The following is a 24,930-nucleotide window of genomic DNA, read 5'->3' on the forward strand; positions in this document are numbered from 1 at the left end:
GGGAAATCTATAAAAATCCCGAAGGATCCTGATGCACATTGCTGGACAACTGCTCCAATGTAAAGAGATCACGAAAATCGTGTAGAACACACCGAGGGTGTGGTTTACGCTCAGACCCACCATTCACATGGGAAAACCTTGGCCTTATACCAAAAAGCTGGCAAACTGATGTGCACTTGGTTTCACATCTTTTCAACAAAACTTCTGTTTTTAATTGAAAATTAGCTTTTATAGGGGCGCCTGGGTGGCACAGTGGTTAAAGCGTCTGCCTTCGGCTCAGGGCGTGATCCCGGCGTTATGGGATCGAGCCCCACATCAGGCTCCTCTGCTATGAGCCTGCTTCTTCCTCTCCCACTCCCCCTGCCTGTGTTCCCTCTCTCGCTGGCTGTCTCTATCTCTGTCAAATAAATAAAATCTTTAAAAAAAAAAAAAAAGAAAAAGAAAAAAAAAAGAAAATTAGCTTTTATAGAATTGAGAATTAGCTTTTATAGACTATGACGCACAAATCTTAACTATGCAGTTCAATGAATTTTTACATACACGTTCACCTGTATAATCACTACCTACATCAAGCTACAGAACATTTCCAGAACCTCAGAAGGCAGCCTCGTGCCCTTGCTCAGTGAAGAGCATCCCCCAAACTACTATCAGGGGACACCTGGGTGACTCAGTCAGTCAAGCGTCTGACTCTAGTCCCAGCTCAGGTCTTGATCTCAGGGTCGTGAGTTTGAGCCCTGCACTGGGCTCCACACTGGGTGTGGAGCCTACTTAAATAAATCAAAAAATAAAAAGAACTTCTATCCCCATAAATTAGTTTTGCCTTTTTAATGGCTTATAAATGAAATCACCCATTCCATGTGTGTACTCTCTGGTGACTGGCTGCTTGCACTTAAATTTTATCTGCTAGATTCATCCATAGCGCTGCACGCAGCCGATCACCCTTTCCCGCAGATACGTGCCATCCCACTGGATTATACTTCAGTGCGTGTTTCCAATCCACTGTCAAGGAACCTGTGGCTGGTTTCCAGTTTCCGTTATTAAGAACAGAACTACTACGGTCATTCTTATATATGGCTTTTGGTGGCCATAAGCACTCACTTCTGTTGGGTGTGCTCCCAGAAGACAACTTCTGGGGTGAGGGCACACATGTCCAGCTTCACAGACAACACCAATTTTCCAAAGTAGTTGTACAAATGTATGTTCCCACCAGTAGCGTGACAGGAGTTCCAACTGCTCCAGAGCCTTGCCACCTCTAGATGCCGTCAGGCCAATTAACTGTACCCATGTCGAGGAGGAGGCAGTAGGGTCTCTCTGTGTTTTCAATGTGCAACAATGTTGAAAATTCTTTTGCACGCTTGTTGGCCATTTGGACAAATCCTCTTGTGAAGTCCTTCAACTCTTTCGACTATCTTCTCATTGATTTATAGCTCTTTATATATTTTAGTTATGAGTACTGAGTCCTCTTCACAGCCACATGTTTTCCTCCTAGTACTACTTTCACAGCACCCCACCAGACTTGGGGTATCATGTTTCCGTTCTCATCTCAAGGTATTTCCTAATTTCCCTTCTGATTACTTGACTCGACTCACTGGTTGTTTTAGGATGTATTGTTTAACTTCCACTCATTTGTGGATTGTCCAGTTTTCCTTCTAGTATTTTTAGTTTCATTCCACCATGATTGGAAAAGACACTCTATGTGATTTCAGTCTTCTTTCATTTATTAAGACTTGTTTAATGTGCCTAACATATGGTCTATCCTGGAGAATGTTCCATGGGCACTTGAGAAGAACATCAATCCTGCCGTTGCTGGGTGTTCTCTACACGCCTGTTAGGTCTGGCTGGCAGACACCGTTGCTCAAGTCCTCCATTTCCTTATCATCTTGTCTGGCTCCTGTATCCAGTGCTGAAAGTGCAGTATTCACATGTCAACTATAACTGTGGATTTCTCGATTTCACATTTCTATTCAGTCCATTTTCAATTCATATGTTTTGGGGCTCTGTTGTTATTAGGTGTGAGTGTTTGTAACTGTTGTGCATTCTTGCTGTATTAAGGCATTTATCAATATACACTGTCCTTCTTGGTCTCATAACCTTTTCAGCGGTGTCTGATAATCATACAGCCACTCTAGGTCTCCTTCCGTTACTATCCGGCATGGATTTTTTTCCCATCCTCTTCTTTTCAGCCTCTTTGTGTTCTTACATCTGGTGCATACTAGGTACCTGACGTGTCTCTAGACAGCAACACAGATGGATTACTTTTCAATCTAATCTGCCAATGTCTCTTTTAATAGAAGAGTTTAATCCACTCACATTTTATGTGATTACCAATAAGGAAGGATTTATTTGTGTCACTTATTTGTTTTTGCATGTCTTATGACTTTTGTTCCTCAATTCTTTCAGTTGCTGCCTCTTTTTTTTTTTGGCTGATTTTTGGTAGTGTGCCACTTTGACTCCCTTCTTTTTTTTTTTTTCTGTATTTTTCAAGTTATTGTTTGGTTACCGTGGGGATTACAATTATTATTAACAATTTACAACAACCTACATTGAATACTGTTGCTATAGAGGGGTTCTACAGATGTGAGCAGGCAGGAGAAGGGGTCAGCAACCTTGAAAATAAGAAAACTGAAATCATCCAGCCTGAGGAGCTTAGTTTCAATAGGATCTAAAAACCGTTTCTATAGATCTCTGCCTCTCCCCTTTTATATTGCGATCACCACAGATTACAATTTATACACTGTAAGCTCATCACCATACATTTAAAAAATATTGTTCAATGCATTTGCCTTTTAAAGCCCAAAAGACAAAGAAAGATGTTACAAACCAAGCCAAAAGTTGCAAGTCTGGTTACCTTTACTAGTGTTATTTTTAATTACGGTGTCAGATTACCATCTAGTATCCCTTCATTTCAGCCTGAAGGACTTTCTTTAGTGTTTCTTGTAGGGCAGGCTCGTGGTAACAAATTCCCTCAGCTTTTGTTTATCTGGATATATCTCAATTTCTCCTTCATTACCAAATAATTGTATGGTAAAATATACCATTCTTGGTTGAATTTCTTTCATCCACAACTTCCAATGTTATCCCACTGCCTTCTGGCCTCCATGGTTTCTGAGGAGAAATCAGCTGTCAGTCACAGTGACATTCCCTCGTACAACTGTTTGGAGGTAGGTGTGAAGGGCTGTCTCCAGACTTGGCTAAGGTTCTGCTCTGGAAAGCTCCACACAGCACCCGGGCTGAGCCCTAGGCTCTGCGTGTGGAGAGGAGTCTGGGGGCCTAGAGCGAAGCCCGAGGGAGCCTGAGCCCGACTACAGGAAGAAAGCAGGCAGTGCACTCCGCATCTACACCCACTACCCACAGCTCCGCTGCTCCAAGCACACGACAGAACTAGGGGCAGCCTGTTTCTCAAACTGTGAATTATTACAAACACCTGTGAACTCCAGCAGTCTAGACACTGCAGCCGGAAGAGAAAGAAGGGCAGTATACTACAGAGCCTCCACCTTTCTTAGGATAAAGTCTCTTGGGAAAAGTCCACAGGCTCGCAGTCATTCTCCACCCTTGCCCTGAAGCCACACAACTGCTCTCCTGCTTCTGAGGCTCTGTCCTTGCTGGAACACACCTACCTGTTCTTCTAGATAACTCCTCTTTGAGGCCTCAGCTGTGGTACCACTTGCCCCAGGAAGACTTTTCCCTTTCCCCAAAGTCTGGGTTCCCTTTGGTAGCTCCTCCTGTGAGCTACCAAAGTGCCCCATACTCACCCCAACACGGTTCCTATCAGTGACAGTGGACCTGTCACTAGTGATGGTTTCTTCCACTGAATACCTATGTGCTAGGCACCAGTCCCAGTGCCTTCCACCTATTTGCTCATTTAAGCCTCACCACAACCCAAGGAGACATGCAGAAGCTATGTCCCCACTAGAAAGCAACAAAACCAGTATGTCAAGACAGGCAGCATGGCACCAGGATCCGTGCTCTTAACATCACACTCGAATGCCTCGTATCGCATTTGTTTTGCTAAAAAAATTTTGATGACCAAGGAATACTTTTAACGTAGGCAAAGAAAAACACCAAGAAAAAGATTCTACCAAACTGCAAGATGCAAGGGAATAATCACCATCCATGGCTACCAAATTCTACCCAGAAGGAAAGCTTGGAAGAAAAGTTGTCAGGCAATTTTCAGAAGTAAAAACACTCACTTTTCCAAGGTTAGAAAACAGACTAGAGACATTTAAAGAAACGATCTGGGGATTTCTACCACCACCCCCGTTACTTCCGCAAAACTCATTTCTAAGACCAGATTGTATCTTGGCTTACCCTGATCTTACAGGCGCAAAGGAAACGAACCAGGTCTCTAAAGCCTCCCCTGCCTTTCCTGTCTCAGCTCCGCCCATCCAGCTGCTCAGGCCAAGCACTTTGATCCTGACTCCTCTTTTTCTCAAACTTCACGTCTGGTCTTCAGATAATCCTGAGGGCTCCACCTTCAAAATATATTCAGACACGGCCACATCTCATCACCTCCAGGGCTCCCACTTAGACTAAGCAACCATCAACTCTCGCCCATGCGCTGGCCTAGCTAGACTCTGCCTCTACCCCTGAAATCATCTCTCTCTTAATCAGGTATGGACCTGAAATCCCAAACCTCCCCCACCGCCCAACCCCATAACTTTCTGTTGCCACACCTGTACAGCCTGCTCCCCACATGTGACCACCCGACACACCCCCACAGGCTGCTGGTGCCCTCCCCTGACCCCCTCCATTCTTGTTTCTGGGCACGCTGGCTCCATTTCCAATTTCCAACTGCTAGCGCTTGCATTCTTTCCCCGAGACTGTTCTGCTGCTGTCGGGAGGCTCTCTGCCTCAGTGCTGGGAACTGGCGCTAGCTGGAGGCAGCCCTCAGCCCGCAGCTGCGGACGCTGTTGTACAGATCAGGGGTCACGAATCACAGCTATGGCCCATTTTTGTGTGGCCCATGAGCTAAGAATGGTTTTTACACATTTAAAACGTTATTTTACACAAACAAGGGGGGCCTGGGTGGCTCAGTCGGTTAATCGTCTGCCTTCAGCTCAGGTCGTGATCTCGGGGTCCTGGGATGGGGCCCCACATCGTAGGGCTCCCAGCTCAGCAGGGCGTCTGCTTCTCCCTCTCCTCCCTGCTCGCGCTCACTCACTCTCTGTCTTAAATACATAGAATTAAAAAAAATAATAAAACAAAAATCAAAGAAAAAACATGTGACAGAGACCATATGGGCCTTACTATCTGGCCCTTTAGGGAAAGGTCTGCGGACCCCTGGCACAGATCATCCAACCCCCACACCCAGGTGGGAGCTCTGAGGTGGCCGTCCTGTACCGTTTCTCAGCACTCCCCAGTGATATGACCCAGCGGCCTGTGGGGGTGATGTGCTGGGTGCTGCTGCTTCCTTCCTGGCTCACTGTCCCACCTTGCTGCCAGTGCTCATTGCATCCAAATGCCTGCCTAGCCTTCAAGGCCACACTGCCTCTCTACTCCTCTGTCCCCAAGCAGGCAGGTGCCTCTCCTCTATACTCTATGGCAGCCTGCAATCACCGATCCCAGAGACCTCCAGTCATCTGCACGATGATCCAAGAAACAGAGGGGACATGCCATTTTAATTTCTGCATCCCCAATGCTAGTCACATGGAAGACATTCAGGAAATGTTCAGGATGAGTTATCTTCCGGATGGCCCACGCAAGCCTGGCTTCATGGGTGTATAACCCATACTGCCGCACAGGACCCTAAGCAAAGAAGGTCTGAGCGCTTGGGGTTCAATGCTCTGCAACAACGGTATGGAAATTCTTAATAAATTTATCTTTAAACTTATGTTTTGAAGTGAAGTCCATCACAATGGAGCGTGTGCTGAGCGTATGGAGTGTAGGTTCACCTGTGGTCCCCCCTCCCTGGGACACGTTCTTGACCACCAGCTCCCCTGCCCCCTCGCATCCCAAGACCTGGCCTTGCCCTCCCTTAGCCACGTATCCCCTTTGTTGCTGCCGCCTGGCAGGGGCCTGAATGTAAAAACAAGAGGAGGGGTCGGGGTCAGATGTGCACACCCTATTGTGTCCTAGGGCAGGGTGAGGCGACGGCCATCCTCTAGCCCAGACTGGCAGCACCACAGCACATCTGGGGGGCCTTTGGGTGGGGACCTTTCACCCACTCCCATACAAGCACATTTAGGACCTTTAACGGCCCTTTCCCCTGCTTCTTGACCAAGCAGCCCTGCACCGTCCTACTGCTCTGGTCCCACAATTATGTGGCTGCTACTGGCTCCAGTCTCATCCCCTTCTCACTCCCAGTCCTCTGGGATTGGGGTTCAGGAGACGCTGAAGACAGAAGGAAACAGCAACCACAGAAATGACGCTCACAGATGTGGCCCGAGGCGCCTGTCTGGAGACATCAGGGTGAGAGATGTTTTCTTTCCCCCTTCTCAGCGGAGAACAACAGTACAGGATTGGGGTGGGTAGTGAAAGATGAGACGGCGGTACTTCTGAGATCTCCTGCTCTCTCTTGTGTGAGGAAATTTCGGGTGGTGAAGGAGTCTTTGATCTCCCACAGGCATTTCAGAGCTTTTCCGGAGCTTGTTTGTGAGGCCAGGAGTAACTTTTGCTGGGTGGAGACCTTGGCCTGGGCATGCTGAACAGGCCAGCGTCCTGGAGCAGCCGCAGGAGCTGGTCCCTTGGGCTCTCAGGTGTAGGCCTCAGGGCAGAGCTCAGTGGAGCTTCGGGACTTGTTCTCAGCTATCCAGCCTGGCTCTCCAGAACAGTCACAGAACTTCACTTCGGTTTCTTTTCTGTCCACGAAGAGAATATAAATGTGTCTAGAACGGCCATACAGGCATAGAAAAAAGGAGCCTTTAACACAAGCCCCTCCATGCACACCCTGCCAAGAGGCCACAGTGATCTGGGGAAACGCAAAACCCGGGCAGACCGGGAGAGAGGCTGACAAGCAGAGGCCACCAAAACTGAGACATGCACCTCAGCCCCAAGGTACTGCGTCCCTCCAGAGGAAAAGGAAGAAGACAGGGGCCGCCTGCTCGGGAACACCCACACAGGCTGCACGATGACCGTCCTCCATGAGGTTTCAGAATGGTCTCATCGTGATTTGACTTGCTCTCCATGTTAAAATCACCCTCTCTAGCCTTAAGCATTAGGCTGCAGAATCAACAAGGGACCAACGACCCTCCTGTTAACCTCTGACCTGCACCCAGGAAGGCCGGTAGGCAGCCTGGCACCCAAATGCTCTTTCTTCATCCCACGGTGCACCCACCACTTCCCTGCCTGGAAGCAATAGCACCCTGTGCCTTGCTGGGCCGCTGCGGGGCCACACCTCAGGTGGCCTAACCTGTAGGAAATATGAAGACACCTCTTGCCACAGCGCCTACGGGTGCTGCAGGTTTCACCAGATGTTCCCAGAGGAAAAAGCACTCACGGCTCCCAGGGTGATCCGGTGCTGACGAACGGGGCTACAGCTCAGGTGGCCGCTAGATCTGAACAGGGCCCTCAAGCGCAGGAGTCCTCTGAGTTCAAGCTGCACAAGTGCCTCATTCCAGGGACAATGAAAGACAAGCCACTAAATAGAACGTAGCTATCTAACACAACTACTAAAAGCTGTCTATGCCCCACACTTTGTTTTCTTTCTGCAGGCAACCTGAGACTCTGAACAGAAGGGGGGACCCTGCTCTGGACAAAAAAGCTTCCCAGGTTACAAGAGGACAGGGAGGCTTGTGCCCTAGGCCACAATATCTGGTCTCTTGGACAAAAAGGCCCAGAATCTGTGGATTCTTTGAAACAAACTGTCATTTTAGGAGGCCGACAGACTTCATCTAGCCTTGGAAAATTTTTCCTAAGCCAATCAGATTTTTTTTTTTAAAGATTTTATTGATTTGACAGCCAGCCAGCGAGAGAGGGAACACAGGCAGGGGGAGTGGGAGAGGAAGAAGCAGGCTCCCAGCGGAGGAGCCTGATGTGGGACTCGACCCCAGCGTGGGATCACGCCCTGAGCCGAAGGCAGACACCCAACGACTGTGCCACCCAGGCACCCCAAGCCAATCAGATTTTAAGAAAAGTTGTTAGAAGGCTCCTTTGAGATGACACGACAAAGACGCTGGTTTGGGAAAGTAAGTACACAGCACTAAGAACGGGGTAGTACCTAAGGCTGGTTTTCCTCTTCAAAGAAAAACCTCGTGACTGCAAAGACATGAGGAAACTGCAGCACCTTTGGAAGGCGGCACCAGAGGAGGGAGCAGGTTCTCAGAGGGGCTCCCCGGGGCACCGCCCTCCCTGCCCGGCTGCTGACTGAGCTGACTGATGGTCACGACCATAAACAGCAAAGGAGGCAGGAAGATGCCACTCATTCTTCCTGCAGGGTTTTGGCTCAGAGGTGCTCCCCCCGAGAAGCCTCCCTGACATTGTCTGCCTGTGACCAAGGCCAGGTCACACCTGCTGAGCGCAGTATCCAATGGTACTGCAACTGTGTGTCTCGGGCCCAGACTGCGCTTCTGAGGAGAGATGTGCGCGTCACGGGCCCGGCACGGTGCCTGGCATAGATTATGGCCATCTTTATTGAAGTGCTATAAAACCCAACTTTGTGCTCTCTCCTCAACTTCTGCTACACAGGGCTACTGCCTCAAAAAGCCTCTCTGCTCTTGTCTAGGCAGAGCCTGACTAGACCCTGCTCCTGGCCCATGGCAGCCGAGACCATCTCTCTTAGGCTTCCTGTTCAGGGAGCAAACTCCTTGCAATGATAGCTATCAGCAGCCAAGAGTATTCTTCAAAAAGTTCTTATCACCTTGGTGAAGTGGAGAAAGTACAGGGCTTTCCACAAGGACCTGCCAGTTGTAACACCACTTATCAGCTCTCCATGCTAGTTTCATCATCTTGAAAAAAACTAGGACATAACATCCCCTCTACAGATGTCGGGCACCAAACAGAACACCACATGTGAAAGGAAAAGCACCAAAGGACTTACGAAGCCAGGAGTCAATGAAGATCAGTCTTCCTTGCCTTCCCATCAACTCAGTCCTACCCCGAGCCTTGCCCACCCCCTTCCCAGAACCGATGTTCAGCCAGGAGCACCTGTGGGATATAAGGGAGGCTTAGCTGCATCTGGGCTGTGCTGGTTGTTAAATATTGCTATCATCACATCTACCTCTTCCCCCACCTTCCAGCCCATTCTAATTCACCCTGAGTCAAGAAGGAGTCCTCCAAACTTGAGACCCATAGCCATCTCCTAAGGTTTTCATACCAGAGGCCCTCACGTCATAAATCCAAGGACTGACTGTCCTGAAACACTTGTGTAATAGCAAATTACTCACTCACAGGTAAGGCCAGACTGCACGCAAGCAGCTGCTACCTGTATCCTACATTCCCGGTCCAGGACGCTGCCTGGTCTCAGCCGGTGACACCCAATCCCCAAAGATGAATGGCAAACAGGAAACACCCTTTCCTTTTCTGTAGCCAGAGCTATCTTTGTGGAAGGGGAATCACAACTACCCCTCTTCAAGTCAAACTGACCACACAGCATGTAAGTACTTCTTACCACCTTCCCACGTGCAGAGGCCACTGAGGACCTGAGAATTTAGTGCAGGGGAAGCTCAGGCCCACCACCCTCAACAGAAGGCCATACCAGGGATAATAACCACGAGCGTCCCCACGAACTGCTGCTTCAGAAATCAGAATAAAAGAGAACACACTTTTATATCTGTGTTAGATGTGACAGAGCGGCAGAGAGATTTTCAAGAAAGACAGTCTAGTGGCTCTCAGCACGTGGTCCCAGGCCCGGGAACTTGTCAGACACACAAATTCTTAGATCCAGCCCAGACCTGATGAATGAGAAACTCTGGGGCGAGGCTCGGCAATCCGTGTTGCGCATGCCTCCAGGTGACTCTGTTGCTAGCTCAGGTTTGAAAACCACGTATGCCAGGCCTAGGAAAACATGACTCTGAAGGACAGAGGTGACTTTTAAAAAGTATGACCCTGAGAAATTTTTTAAAAGATAATTAACTTAGAGGGTAAAAAACAAACACAGGATCTGGGTTCTACTAATTTATCTCCCACAGGATGGAGCCGTATCTTATCTTTTACAACACAATTTAACAAAATTTAAGCATCAGTACAAATACACGGAGCCAGAGCAAGGAGAGTAGACCACGCAAGGCTCCAATCCTCCATCCTCTTTTGGTTAAATGGAAATATAACTGGACTGCTTCCCAAGGTTATTATGAGGATTGATGAGATTAATTACATGCCTGAAGCACCCAGCAGGAAATTCTCAATGAAAGATACTCATCTTTCTTAGTCCTAATTAGAGAAGAACTCGGTATCATTACCAACGCGACAGCGAGCTCAGTCCTGAACCACCCCCCTTCCAGCACGGCACTGAGTACGTCTAACAAACGTCAGATGTACAAAGAATGTGGGACCCTTTCCAGAGGCAAGGATAACACAGTGGGCTCTTTTCATGGCTGTCAGTGTTTTAGGGCCAAAAAAGGCCAACAGATATCCTCCTACACCAAGCCTGTCCTTTTACATGTCATCATCAGCCGTGGCCTTCCGCTTCTGTGAGGCCCTGCAACAGAAAGACAGACGTGAACTGAAGGCGGCTACGGCAGGCACGACAGTCATCGGGGAGCACGGCAGGCCCTGAGAATCAGCAAGAGGTCAGAAGGACGCTCCTCGTGAACACCAGAAAATGACAAGAGAGCAGAGGACCAAGTCTCTGGGTGACCCTGCACGAGGGTGTCCAAGGACTTGTTCACACGGACTCTGTTTTACAACACTCGAATGCTCCTGCTTTTAACCAGGTACCAAAATGAAACTGTCACTGTTGAGAAGGAATATTAAAGATCATGCCTTTCAATTATCTTTCAGTATCTTAGAAGTGTCTAAACATTATTTTGAAATAGACTACCAGTGATGTGAACAAATCTGGTGAATCGCTAAGTCAGGGCCAGCCTGGACTGTTTTCAGTCTAGGAGCCCCAGGACTCGAACTCTCCACCCAGAAGCTCCGATGAGCCTCCAGTTCCAATGTGTAAAAAGTATACACAGTCCGAGGGCTACAGAGCAATCAGCATTAGGAAACCTACTGTCCCAATGCAGTGGCCCGCCACATCCAGCGCGACTCAGAAACGTACCAGCAGGCTAAGATGCAGAGCCCCGTGAAGAGGATGATAGGGATGGGGTAGGATGCACAGAGCAGCCCATGGTTGTAGAAGGCCTGAGATATCTTCTCGCGCAGCCTTTCAGTCAGGGTCATCCTCAGCTGAAGTCACCTTGCTGCCATCCCGGAAAGTGACCATGGATCAGCCTGGTGTGCGCTGGACAGCACTGACAATGGACACCATCTGCAGGTACCTGGCAAGAAGGGAGAAAAGTCAACGAGTCCTGGGGCTGCTGGGGGGGTAGCTGTGATGCGTGGCTGGAGACATGTTTCAGGATGCCTACATGCAGGGTCTGGAGACATCAGTACACACACACACACACACCCTCTGGTCAGCTCTTGGTAACTGTGGGCGGTTGCTCAGTCAGTCTAACCAAAGAGGCCCAAAAAACTCCCCCCCCCCCCCGCACTGATGATAAACTCTCAACCCTCTTCCATACAGGCACTTCTAGAAGACCATTCCCTGGAGAGGGCACCCTTCCCACTGGTGGCCCAGGAAAGCACACCTGGGTAACAGAAATCACCTCCAGCTGCTCTCTGACAAAGGGGCATTCTGGACATCCTCCCCACCTTTCTCTGGACATAGGCCGCCTTGACAGAAATCCTCGGGGAAAAACTTTACACAGGGCTGACCCCTCAGAAAACACAGTCTTGCACACACAGTGTTTCACTGGTAAAGAATGTTCAGTGGAGTCAGCCTTTAACACGAAACACCAAAAGGCCCAGGCCTCTGACAGAAAACAAATGTCACTGTGGCAGCAGCATCAGGGGGAAGCTACCGCTCCCGGTGAGGCAGCTGTTCCCGGGACGCAATCCTGCTCGGGCCTGCCCAGCAGCCGGCTCCTTTGTGGCACAGAGGAACCACCTCTCTCCACAGGATTGGGCCTGGACAGGCTGTCAGTCAAGGTGCCCCTCCCTGACCCACACCAGGCCGGGTGGTTGGGCCTCTGTCCGTGGACTTTGACTTCTGAGCAAAAAGCAGCAGGAACTGGATGTGGTGGTGTTATTCACCCCCAAGAGGTTCCTATTCCCGAGATCATGGCTCCTCTGACTCCAGCCCTTTCTGAAGACGAGGCTCAGCAGCTTTTCTTTCCAGTCTGTGAGCCATCCCATATCCTTCCAATAAATCCTCTTTCTGCCTGTGTGAGCCAAAATTAACTTCTGTTGCTTCCAAGTAGAAAACCTTGACCAATAAAATCAGAATAGAAAACTACAGCAGAAGGCCCAGGGATCTAGAATCCCCTTCATTACGAGCTCTCCGCTGTTACCCACGTATAAACCCACTTCTCCTGCTCCACGTTGTTGTTTTCTTTGGTCTGCATTATAGGGAATGTGCCCGGACTTGTATCTTGGCTTGATCAGGCTCACTGATGGAAACCCAGGCCAAAGAGGTGACTCTTCCGCAGCGTTGAGACCAGAAAGGAGAAGCCAAAGGAGTCACACCACGCCAGTTCACAAGATGAATGGCTAACACTCCTTCTACCTTCCAGGAAACACAAGCTTTAAGTACATATGCAATTTTCCAGTCCAGCAACCTTCTAAGGAAATAGAACCTTCTGTGGGTCAACTCAACAGGCTCTAGATAGGAGAGAGGAGCCTACAGGTGGCAGCTGCTGGCCCAAGCAGCACAGGTGTTTCCAGCAGCTCCACATTCACGAGGCTCACCTGGAGCACCGCAAGTCAGAGAGGTCTCTAGCAGAGCACCCATGGGGGCGACCCGCACTAGTGCTCACCACCCAGCGGGCACAAGGACTCCGGGAAGCAGCGTTTCTGCTCGGGTGCCTTGGCCCTCCATCCTGCCCCCAGGCTGGGGGTGGGGAAACAGTGATGAGCTGTACGCCTGCAGGGAGAGAGACACTACCGCAAGGATCTCCCAAAACTGAAGGCCATAAACCAACTGTACCTCTTCCAACCTCAGTCCTCTGACAAGTCTCACATCTCTTCCCTTAAGTGTCGCAAAACCAAGCCCTCCAGAAAATTCTGACTTTGTAATCCCAATCTCCTTCGCCGCCGCCTCTGTACACACATTGGCAACACACGAGGGGGAGGGGCCCCCACCTCTGCAGTCCTGCTTTAACAAGTGGAACTATAGAGAGGAGAAAAAAACTAATTCACTTCCAGTTTGCAGCAAACACAACTCTTTCTGACATGATCTTAGTTCATTTCAGCTCCCACTGATTTTAATATTATCAGTTATACTAACTGTTAATTTTCACAGCACCTGAAAAACAAAGCAACAACAAAAAAAATCTAAATTCTAGTTCATTACACAGCCAACCTACCTGAACCTACTAAGAGGAGACATTATTTATCTCTACTCCACTGTATACATTTTAATGCAAAGCTACTCCAAAGCAAAATTTACACAACCTGATCCAAAAACCTGTTTTTCCTACATTGCCCCATACTTGTATAGGTTTCTTCAGATCAAAATCTACAGCTCGGCTTCCTGAATTTAAAGAAACACCATGTGGCAAGGATAGAGGGCCGGGAGGCCTAAGTGTCTGTTACATGAAAACGCAAACAATCCTGCTGCCCGCCTTTGTGGGAGACCCCACTATAAGCAAAAACAAAGGAGTTTGTGATTAGACACCCAAATTACAGAGCTGTTCACATAAAGAGAAAAACTCCTAGAACCATTCAGAACAGCCCTGAGGACAAGCCCGGATCAAGTCAGACACTCGGGCTCAGAAAATAAAGGGCAAGGGCGCAAGGAATGGAATGCACCCTTGAGGACAGACTGGGAAGGCAGGCTCGTCCACTCTGTCATCAGCTTGCTTGAGATGCCCACAGTTCTGAACGGGCCCCAAATGAGAAAACACATGGGAAAATGTCAGGAAAATCCACATATACGTAACATATTCTCATGAGATTTTTTTTTTTAAGATTTTATTTATTTATTCGATAGAGATAGAGACAGCCAGCGAGAGAGGGAACACAAGCAGGGGGAGTGGGAGAGGAAGAAGCAGGCTCATAGCAGAGGAGCCTGATGTGGGGCTCGATCCCAGGACTCCAGGATCACGCCCTGAGCCAAAGGCAGACGCTTAACCGCTGTGCCACCCAGGCACCCCTCTCATAAGATTTTTAAGAAATGATTATCTTTTTGTGCCTATATTCACCAAACACTCAACATTTAAAATTCTCTTCAACCAGCTCACACTTATTAAGAATCAACCAAGAAAAATAAATATGCCCAAGACCCAAAGGATGTGCGGGTAACAGGAAAAAAAGATGTAAAAAAAAAAAAAAACTATACAGACTACAGGCTCTATCCCACCACAGCTTTTCAGAATCGTTTGTTGAAAATACTCACCATCTCTCCCAAGCTTCAGCCACACTGGACCTATCATGCTTGTTTTTACCACAAAGGTTTACTAACTATCCCATTTCTCTGGAATAAATGCCTACAAATGAAACTGCTAGATAATATGGCATGCAGTTTCCTAAGAAACTGCCAAAATATTTTCCAGAGTGCTTGTACCATTTTATATTTCCACCAGCAGCATATGAGATTCTGTTTCTTCTCATCTGCCATCATTTGGTATTTCCACTATTTTTTATTTTGGCCACAGGTGTGTACTGATAACTACCTGGGTCTTAAACTGCATTTCCCTAATGACGACACTGAACACCTGTCTCTCTGCCATGTGTGTATGCCTTAGGATGTTATATACATAAGATCATGTCATTTGCAAAGAGAGTTAGTTTAATTTCTTCTTTTCTAATCTGGATGCCTTTTATTTGGTTAAGGTTGCTAAAGTCATTAAATAATACATAGCAAAAACAAATGCATTAACATTTTTTAAAAATGGCTATAGAATCTCTCAGTTTTGTAAAATGAAAAAGTTCTAGAGATCTATTTCACAACAATGTGAAATACTAACACTACTAACTGTATACTTAAAATGGTCAAGATGGTCAATTTTATGTTATGTGTTTTTATTACAACGATAGATTTTTAAAAAAAAAGAAAAAGAAACTGTCTTGGCTAGAACTTCTAGTACAATGCTGAACTGCAGTGGTGAGAATGAACCCTCATCTTATTCCTGAGCTTAGGAAGAGAACATTCACTCTTTTACCATTAAATATGGTATTACGTTGAAGTTTTTCATAGATGCCTTTATCAGGCTGAGAAAGACCCCTTCTCTTCCTAGTTTGAGAGGGTTTTTTTTTTTTTTTTAGAGTTATTTTAAGGGGGGGGGCGCGGAGCAGAGGGAGAGAGAGAATCTTATGCAGGTTCCACACCCTGTTGTGCCCAGCGAGGGGCTTAATCTTATAACCCTGAGATCATGACCTGAGCTGAAATCAAGAGTCAGATGCTTTACTGACTGAGCCCCTCAAGAGCCCCAAGAGTTGTTTTGTGTTTTGGTTTTTTTTATCATCAAAGGGTATTATGGCTTTTTTGTGTGTCTTTTGAGATAGTCTTGTGTTTTTTTATTTATCTTACTAATGATGTATATATTACAAAGGCAGAGTTTTCTCATGTTGAACCAACTTTGTATCACTGGGTATAACCCTTCTGAATGTTGGCAGTCTTGGTTTGCTAAGGGCTACTATGTCTATATTCATAAGGGATACTGGTCTGCAGTCTTCCTTCTTTATGATGTCTTTGTCTAGCTTTGATATTAGGATAATGCCGGCTTCACAAGATGACTTGGAAGTGCTTCCTCCTAATTTTTTGGAAGAGTTCATCATAAACCTTTATTTTTTAAATTTTTTATGATGTTAGTCACCATACAGTACATCATTAGTTTTTGATGTAGTGTTCCATAATTCATTGTTTGCAGGTAACCAGTGCTCCATGCAATACGTGCCTTCCTTCATACCCATCACCAGCCTATCCCAATCCCCCACCCCACCCCTGAAGCCCTCAGTTTGTTTCCCAGAGTCCATAGTCTCTTGTGGTTCATTCCGCCTTCTGTTTACACCCCCTTCATTCTTCCCTTCTTTCTCCTACCGATCTCCCTGCACTTGATAGAATTCACTAGTGAAGCCATCAGATATTGGGCTTTTATTAATGGAAAGGTTTTTTGTTTGTTTGTTTTTAGTATAGGCTCCACGCCCAGTGTGGAGCCCAACATGTGTCTTGAACTCACAACCCTGAGATCATGACCTCAGCTGAGATCAAGAGTCGGACACTTAACTGACTGAGTCACCCAGGCACCTGTTTGGGTTTTTTTTGAGTGGGAAACTTTAAAATTAACTCACTCTCTTTCCCTGTTTCCTTGTTTCCTGCTATTCAGATTTTCTGTTTCTTCTCAGGGCACCTGGGTGGCTCAGTCAGTTAAGTGGCCGACTCTTAATTTGGGCTCAGGTCATGATCTCAGGGTTGTGAGACTGAGCCCTGCATCAGGGTCTGCACTGGGCGTGAAGCCTGCTTGGATTCTCTCTCCCCTTCTGTCCTTCCCCCCCAACTCCTTTCTCTCTCACGCTCTTAAAAAAAAAAATTCTATTTTTTAAAAGATTTTATCTATTTATTTTAGAGAGAGAGCATGAGGGGGGAGGCACCCCTCTATTTCTTCTTTAGTTTTCTTTGTATGTTTCAGGATCTGTCCATCTCATCTAGGCTATTTTATCAGCATCGTATTTACTGTTCACAGTATTTCCCTACAATTATTTTTACTTCTGGAAGGTTGGTGGTAATGTCCCCACTTAGTAATTTGAATCTTATTTTCTTGGTCATTCTGGCTAAAGGTTTGCCAATTTCGTTGACCTTTTAAAAGAATCAGTTTTTGGTTTTACTTACTCTGGTTTGCCTATTCTCTATTCATTTGCTTCTACTCTAGTCTTTATTTTCTTCCTTCTGTTTGCCTTGGGTTTATTGTGCTCTTCCTGTTCTAGTTTCTTAAAGTAGTTAGTAGTTGAGCTTACGAACTCGGTGTCTTCCTTCTCTCTTAATACAGGCATTTACAGCTATAAGTTTCCATCCAAACACTCCTTCAGCTGCATCCCGTAAGTTTCCATACGTTGTGATTTTTGTTTTCATTCATCTCAAAGGATTTTCTCATTTCTCTTGTGCTTTCTTCTTTGATCCATTGGGTATTTAGGAACTGTTGTTGAGGTTTCCTTATAGTCTTCCAATATAAGTCTTTGATATGCTTCGATATGAGTCTTTGTAGCTTGTGTCTTTATTCTTCCCACAAACACTTTGACAGAATCAAAGTTTCTAATTTCGATGAAGTCTAATTTACCCATTTTCTCTCTTTTATGGATGGTGCCTTACTTGTCATGTATAAGAATTCTTCACCAAGCTGTACTTCTGAAAATTTTCTCTGATGTTTTTCTCCTTTTTTTTTTACAGTTTTACAACTAAATCTACGATCCATTTGAATTACTTTTTGTTTAAGATGTGAAGCTTAGGCCTAGGTTGTTCTTTTCCCTCCCTCCATGGATATCGAATTGTTCCAGCACCAACTGATGAAAACACCACGCTTCCTCCACTGAATTGCTTTGGCCCATCTTAGTCTGTCCGAGCTTCTATAACAAAATACCACGCACCGGGGCTTAAACAACATACGTTTATTTCTCACGGTTCTGGAGGCTGGGAAATCCAAGATCAAGGCTGTAGCAGGTTACATTCCTGGGGACGGCCCACTTCCTGGTTCACAGATGGCCATCTTCTGTGTCCTCACAAGGCAGAAAGGAGAGTAAGAGCTCTCTGGGGTCCCTTTTATGAGGGCACTAATCCCATCTGTGAGGGCTCCACCCTCACGACCTAATCACCTCCCAAAGTCCCCCACTTCCCAGTAGCATCACACTGGGGTTAGGATTTTAACATGTGAATTTGGGGGAGTCACAAACATTCAGTCAAAAAGCAGTTGGCTGGACTTATGTGGGTCTATTTCTGGGTTTCCTGTTCAGTTCCAGTGATGAATATGTCTACGGTTCCACCAGTACTACACAGTCGTGATTACTGTAGCTATAAAATAAGTCTTGAAATGGGTACTGTGATTCCTCCCATTCAAAACTATTTTCCCTAGCGTCTTTTTCATGGATTCCTTGGGATGTTCTAAATAGATTATGTCATCTGCAAATGGGACACAGTTATTTCTTCCTTTCCATAACTTTTTAGTTTCCTGTACCACTCCATTGCCTCTCCTTTTGGGATTTCCATTAACATGAAAGCTAAGCCCTCTGTTATTGTCCCATAACCCCCTGCAGCTCCGTGTGCTTTTCCTCAGTTTAATTTCTGCTGGGTTGGACTGGATCATTCTCATTGCTCTGTCTTCAAGTTAACTGACTCTTCTGTTACCTCCACTCTGTTACTGAGACCATTTGATGAATTTTTAATTTAGTTTGTTATAAATTTTCCAAGTTTAAATTTAAATATCTCATTTTCCATTTGTTTCAAGAGTGTTCACCCTCACTTCTTAAAGGGAGGTTTTTTGTTGTGTTTTTTTTTTTTTTTAAGATTTTATTTATTTGACAGAGAGCAACACAAGTAGGGGGAGCAGCAGGCAGAGGGAGAGGGAGAAGCAAGCTCCCATCTGAGCAGGGAGCCTGATGCGTGGCTTGATTCTAGGACCCAAGATCATGACCTGAGCCAAAGCCAGACGCTTAACCAACTGAGCCACCCAGGTGCCCCTTAAAGGGAGGCTTTAATTATATTTTAATTCTACTTTTTGCCTTTAAGTCTTTGATAATCCCAACATCTATATCATGTCATGGCTGCCATCTGTGGTTGACCATCCTTCCCCCTTAGGAGACAGTAAGACTTTCCTGATTCTTCATATGTGGGGCAATTTCGAATTTCTAGATATTACGCTATGTTAACCTGGATCCTGCTTAGGTGCAATGGAAAATGTTGGATTTTTGTTCGCTTTAACAATAATTAACTTGATTAGGTCTGAGCCACAAGTTCCTATCCATCTTTTGTGGGCTGTGTTCCCATGTCAGTTTAGTTTTCACAGCTCTTGCGGCAGTATTTTGATCTGTCCCAGGGACACCATGCAGTGGCCAGCACAGGACTTGGGCAGGAGTCTACTCCACGGTTGAGTCTTCAAGGCTCTCGGTATGCCGTTTAGGATCAATGCATGCATGCTATTTCAAAGGAGAGCCCAGGAGTTCATTCACAATACTATGGGTTCCCTTTGTTAAATTCCTTCCTCTCTGCAATCTTCCTGACACTTTCCATCTCCCAGGGGCCCCTTTCCCAGTCTTCTGGCTAGAAAGGAAAAACTTGAGTTTCTCTGTTGAGTACCTACCACAACTGTGATTGCCTCTAGGGTAAAGTGGTGATGGGAGACAGAAAACAAAATCAGTGAATCTCTCTCTGTGCTCTTGGGACCATAATACGTCTAAATAAAAAGGATTCCTCCCCCATCTGGCTGCCAGTGTCACTGCTGCCTTGGAGGCTACAGAATTTCATGGAGGCCAGGGCAGGAGAAAATGGCGGCGGGGGGGGGGGGGGGCGGCAAACAAAAAACAAGAGATTCTCTTCCTCCATTTCCTGACCCATAGGAATCCCCTTTCCTGCTCCTGAGACTAGAAAGAGGGGTCCTGGACCTTCTTCTGTCCGCACCCAGTCCCCAGTTCCAGGTTTTGTGCTACCTTTGAGTCCAGGCTGGAAGGTACTCTATGGAAACAAACAATAAAAACAGCTTACTTTCCCAATCCATCTGCTATCGTTTATCTTTCAGGGTACACAGCCAATCCATGCAGTCTATCCAGGGATTTTAGTCACATGCAGTAAGACAAAAAGGATAGAATGTGCTTACTACATCTTGACCAGAATCAGAACCCTTTCATTTCTTACAAATATCTTCATAAATTCCTGGATTCTTTGCCACTAAAGAAATTTAATTGCTATACTAGGCCTGTTGGCATCTTTCTATCAATCGTATCATCATTCCATTGTGAGAAGTATGTAGTGCCTTACTGTGTTGAACAAGTTCTCCACACAGAGCACGTATTGTTTTTATAAGTCTGAAATAATGAAATAAAGGTTATAGGCAAAAAACGCACATCAGAAGAATGGAGGGAAATGTAAGTACTGGTTGTTGTTCTTCATGTGGTATGAGGTATGTGGAGAAATATTTTTAGTCAACTTTCTGTACTTTTACATTTATTAAGTACTGCCTTTTTTATTCTAAATAAACTTTTTAAATTCAGCATAAAATATCACAAAAAAGTATACAAATTATAAGCATACAGCTCCATGAAAGCAAACACATCCATTTAACCTAAACAACACTCGCATCAAGAAATAGAGTATTACCCTTTACCCCAAAGTTCTCCATTACCAGCCACCATAGTGACTGCTTTTCAATTATAAAAATAGTACACTCATATTTATATTCAAATAGTACTAGAATGTATTTCTGATTTTAGTTACTGTGATGCTTATCTCTTTATATGTTGTCAACATTTATATTTACTTTTTAAACTATTACAAAAATCTCCTGTACATTTTGTATAGGTTAATTCTAAAATGTGATAACCATTTAAAAAGCATTTGGAGGGGCACCTGGATGGCTCAGTTGGTTAAAGCCTGTGACTTTTTTTTTTTAATTCAATTTAGTTAACATATAGTATGATGAGGGAGCAGAAGGCTAGCTGAGGACAGGCAGAAGCTGACACCCCACAAACACCCCCCACCATAGGATATATGTGACATTCCTTAGGCACTTCTGGCTGCCCTAAATGAAAACCACGTAGTTAATTTATAGAGACTACAATTCTGCAAGACATGAGTCTCCCTTAGCAATTATACCTAGACACCTCTCATCTCCTGATGAGAACTGATGGGCATCTCCCCATGTCAACACTGAACTCCTTATTCTTTTCCCACAACCTGCTCTACCCACAATTCACTCCTTAGCTGATGGCAACTCCATCCTTCCACACACTCAGGCCAAACCCTTGGTGTCCTCCATGACTCCTTTCCTCTCATTTCAGCATCCAACTCAGCAGGAACTCCTCCAGGCTTGACTTTCCAAGTACATCCAGAATCTGACCACTTACCACCATCATGGCTCCTCCCAATTTAGCATCCATTATCTTAAATTACAGCAATGGCCTCCCAACTTGTCTCCCAGCTTCTACCCTTGCCTTCCTACAATCTATTCTCAACAGAGCAACCAGAATGATCTTTACCTACCTTCTAATAAGGTACAAAAGAATTCAGCTCATTTATTCCCTATGCTTAAATGGTTTTGTTCTTCCTTAAAATAAAAACCAAAGTCCTTTTAAAGGCCTAGGAGGATGTGTTCTTCCCCATCCCCCCACGTCATCTACTATTCTTTCTTTGGGTAACTCCCCCTCAGCCACGATGGCCTCCTCGCTCTTCTGCAAACTCACTGGGCACATTCCAGCTTAGGAGGTTAGGGACCCTGGCTGCTCCCTCTGTGGAAACTCACTTCACAGCCACAAGGCTACCTTCCTCTCCTCATTCAAGCCTTTGTTCAGGTGTCACTTTTTTTTTTTTTTTTTTTTTAAGATTTTGTTTGTTTATTACAGAGAGCCCAAGCGGGGAGAGCAGCAGGCAGAGGAAGAGGGAGAAGCGGGCTTCCTGCTGTGCAGGGAGATCAATGCAGGGCTCCATCCCACGACCTTGAGATTATGACCTGAACCAAAATCAAGAGTCAAACGCTTAACCAACTGAGCCACCCAGCTGCCCCTCAGATGTCACCTTCTTACTAAGCCCCACTCCTTTCCAAAACTGTAGCTGTCTTGAGCCCCACATTCCTGATCCTTTTACTCTGCTTAATGTTTTTAGCATGTAACACCTTAACTATGCTGCTAAATGTTCAGCCTGACCAGATTATAAACTCCACGAATCCATGAAGAAAAAAAAAAAAAGTCTCAGCAATTTACAAGAACAACGCATTTCTATCAATGGTCTAGCTTCCAGAAGGGAACGTGGATACGGTTAAATCTCCTTATAATCTGCAGCCCGTTGACAGATACTTGAAGCAGGCAAAGTGTATGATCTTCCAGGATTCTCCCAACTATCTTGGTGTTACTGCCTTGCTAGAGAGAAAAGCAACCTCAGATCAGCCTCCTCCAGTATCTTGTAGGTCCTCTTTAGCATATGAAAATCCTTCCGAAATCTCCCCGTTCCTTACCTCCTCCTCATAGTATACAATCAGCCACCCCTCACAACCCCGGGGCAGCAGCTCTTTCTGCCCACGGTTCCATCCCCGTGCTTTAATAAACCACCATTCTGCACCAAAGATATCTCAAGAATTCCTTCTTGATCGTCAGCTCTGGACTTCACACCACCGAACCTCACCTATATTCCAAAACCACATCATAGTATATTATTAGCTTCAGGGGTAGAGTTCAGTGATTCATCAGTTGCATATAACACCCAGTGCTCATCACATCAAGCGCCCTCCTTAGTGCCCATCAACCAGTTACCCCAACCCCCAGTCGCCTCCCCTCCAGCAACCCTGTTTGTTTCCTAGAGTAAAGAGACTCTTATGGTTTGTCTCCCTGTTTTTATCTTATTTTAGTTTTCCTTCCCTTCCCTTATGTTCATCTGTTTTGTTTCTTAAATTAAGCATCAGACTCTTAATCTCAGCCCAGGTCTTTATCTCAGGGTCACTGATGTCAAGCTCTGCAAAGGGATCCATGCTGGGCATGGAGCCTACTTTAAAAAAAAAAAAAAAAAAAAAGATAAAAAGCACTTGGAATATCTGATAATACAATTGTCATTCACTGGGAAAGCCTTATCCCCAGCAGGCTGACAGAAGAAGGTATTTCTCTCCGAAAGCCAGTCAGTCAAGGCTGGAGAAGGTGAATGCTTCTTCAAATGCAAAGACAGCAACACAAGATATCCAGGAACGTGAAATCAAGGAAACAAGACATCACCAAAGGAACACAGTAATCTTCCAGCAACTGACCCCAAAGAAATACAGATCTACAATCTACCTAAAAAAGAGTTCAGCTTAGTGAGCTATAAGGAACCACTGAAAGACAATTCAATGAAATCAGTAAACAATACCCAAAACAAGACGTTTAACAGAGAGACAGAAATTTTAAAAAAGACCCAAACAGAAATCCTGGAGGTGAGGAATGCAATGAGTGAAATGAAAAATGCAGTAGAGAGCACCAACAGCAGACATGATCAAAGCAGAAGAAAGAATCCGTGAAGTCACAGGTCACCTGAAATTATCCAGAGGATTACAAAGAAAAAATAACAAAAGTGAAGAAAGCCCACGTGAATTATGAGATAACATCAAGAGAACCTATTTAAGCATTGTTGGCATCCCAGAAGAAAAAGAGAAGAAGAAAGGGACAGAAAGCTTATTTAAAGAAACAATGGCTGAGGCCTTCCCAAGTCTGGGGAGAGACTTAGACATCCACATTTGTAAAACTCATAGGTCCCCAGAAAGATCTTTTCCTAGACAAATATAATAAAGCCATCTAAAATCAAAGAATTTTTAAAGTGGCAAGAAAATAAAAATTCTTAACTTACAAGGAACCCCCATAAGGCTATGAGTGGACTTCTCAGCAAAAACACTATAGGCCAAGAGAGAGTGGGATGATGTATTCAAAGTGCTGGAAGAGAATGACTGAGGAAGATGATGGTGGAGCCAGAGGGCCCTAGGCTTGCCTCAACTCACAAATACAATTAGATAACTATCAAATTATCCTCAATACCCCAGAAATTGATCTGAAGACTGACAGAAAAAACTCCAAAACTAAAGGCAGAGGAGAGACCACATCAAAGAAGGTAGGAAGTACGGAGATCCAGTTCAGGAGAGATATGTGGCTACTGCAGTGGGGAGGGAGCCACAGGCAAGAAGGGCAAGAGACACACTAGCACAAGGAGGAGTCCATAGCGAAAACAAATCCCCATAGCGATTGCCTTGGAAAGCAAGAGGGCCTGAATCTCATGAGTTCTTGCAACTGCTGGGGCTTAAAGACTGGAATTTTAAAGGTCAGCATGCTTGGCTCTGGAAGGGCTGAGAGGACACTGGGGTTGCTCTTGGAGAAGAGGCTAGGGCAAACAGCCTGCAGACATACAGCCTAGAAACAGTGATCTGAAGAGCACCTGGGCACTCAGTGGGGAGGTTAGTTGCTCATCTGGGAGCATGTCGCAGAGAGGCAGTATTCACAGAGACAACCCCTCCCCCCTGCCATGAACACAGGAACTTGACAGTGCCATTTCCCTCCTCCACCCCTCAGCATAAGCACAGAGCCACTGCCAGGAACGAGTGCAGTGGCCACACCCCCTACCTAATTTGCTTACACCAAGCTCCCTCTGTCACCCACTTCCCTGCACTCAGGTGGAACCACCCTTCCCAGTCATGCTTACCTCAGTCCCAGCTCAGGGGGGCCCTCCCCTTGAAGACTGGCCCAAACCCCTGCCCACACCATGTCTCCCAACCCAGGAGTTTTGTGGGGCCTCGATTCCAGTGACAGCAGCAACAGGTCTCATATCACAAGCAGGCCAGAGCACAACAAGTTAAAAAGTGCCACATGCAGGCCAGGGACCAAACCCTGCCCACAACAGGCAAAGAAAGCCTCTGCAGACCACGGTCTGAAGGATAAAGTGGCCAGGATACAACAGCAGAGCACACACCGGAGACAGTCCCAGAAGTACCAGGCCCTGGAAACGGGGGCCACTACACTGTAGGGCACTACATGACCTCTTCTTCATAAAGCCATTACATACTCAAGAACAGGAGATGTAGCTAACTTTCTTTACACAGAGAAACAAGCACAAAGACTTAGACAAAATGAGAGGACAGAGGAATTTGTCCCAGATAAAAGAACAGGATAAGACCATGGTCAGAGACTTGAGTGAAACAGATA

The 24,930-nt window shown here is 45.9% G+C and overlaps 1 protein-coding gene across 1 annotated transcript in view; it reads right to left on the reverse strand.

The window, feature by feature from the left end:
* Nucleotides 1-24,930, reverse strand: part of SCAP (SREBF chaperone) — a 67,320-nt gene that overhangs the window by 21,540 nt on the left and 20,850 nt on the right. Inside the window, exon 2 of the mRNA XM_026500710.4 lies at nt 11,141-11,360. Within this exon, the coding sequence (XP_026356495.1) occupies nt 11,141-11,262 (122 nt within the window). The 5' untranslated portion in view covers nt 11,263-11,360. The remainder of the gene's footprint in view (nt 1-11,140; nt 11,361-24,930) is intronic.

Source organism: Ursus arctos, unplaced genomic scaffold (assembly GCF_023065955.2).
Source record: "Ursus arctos isolate Adak ecotype North America unplaced genomic scaffold, UrsArc2.0 scaffold_14, whole genome shotgun sequence".
NCBI classification, from domain to species: Eukaryota; Metazoa; Chordata; class Mammalia; order Carnivora; family Ursidae; genus Ursus; species Ursus arctos.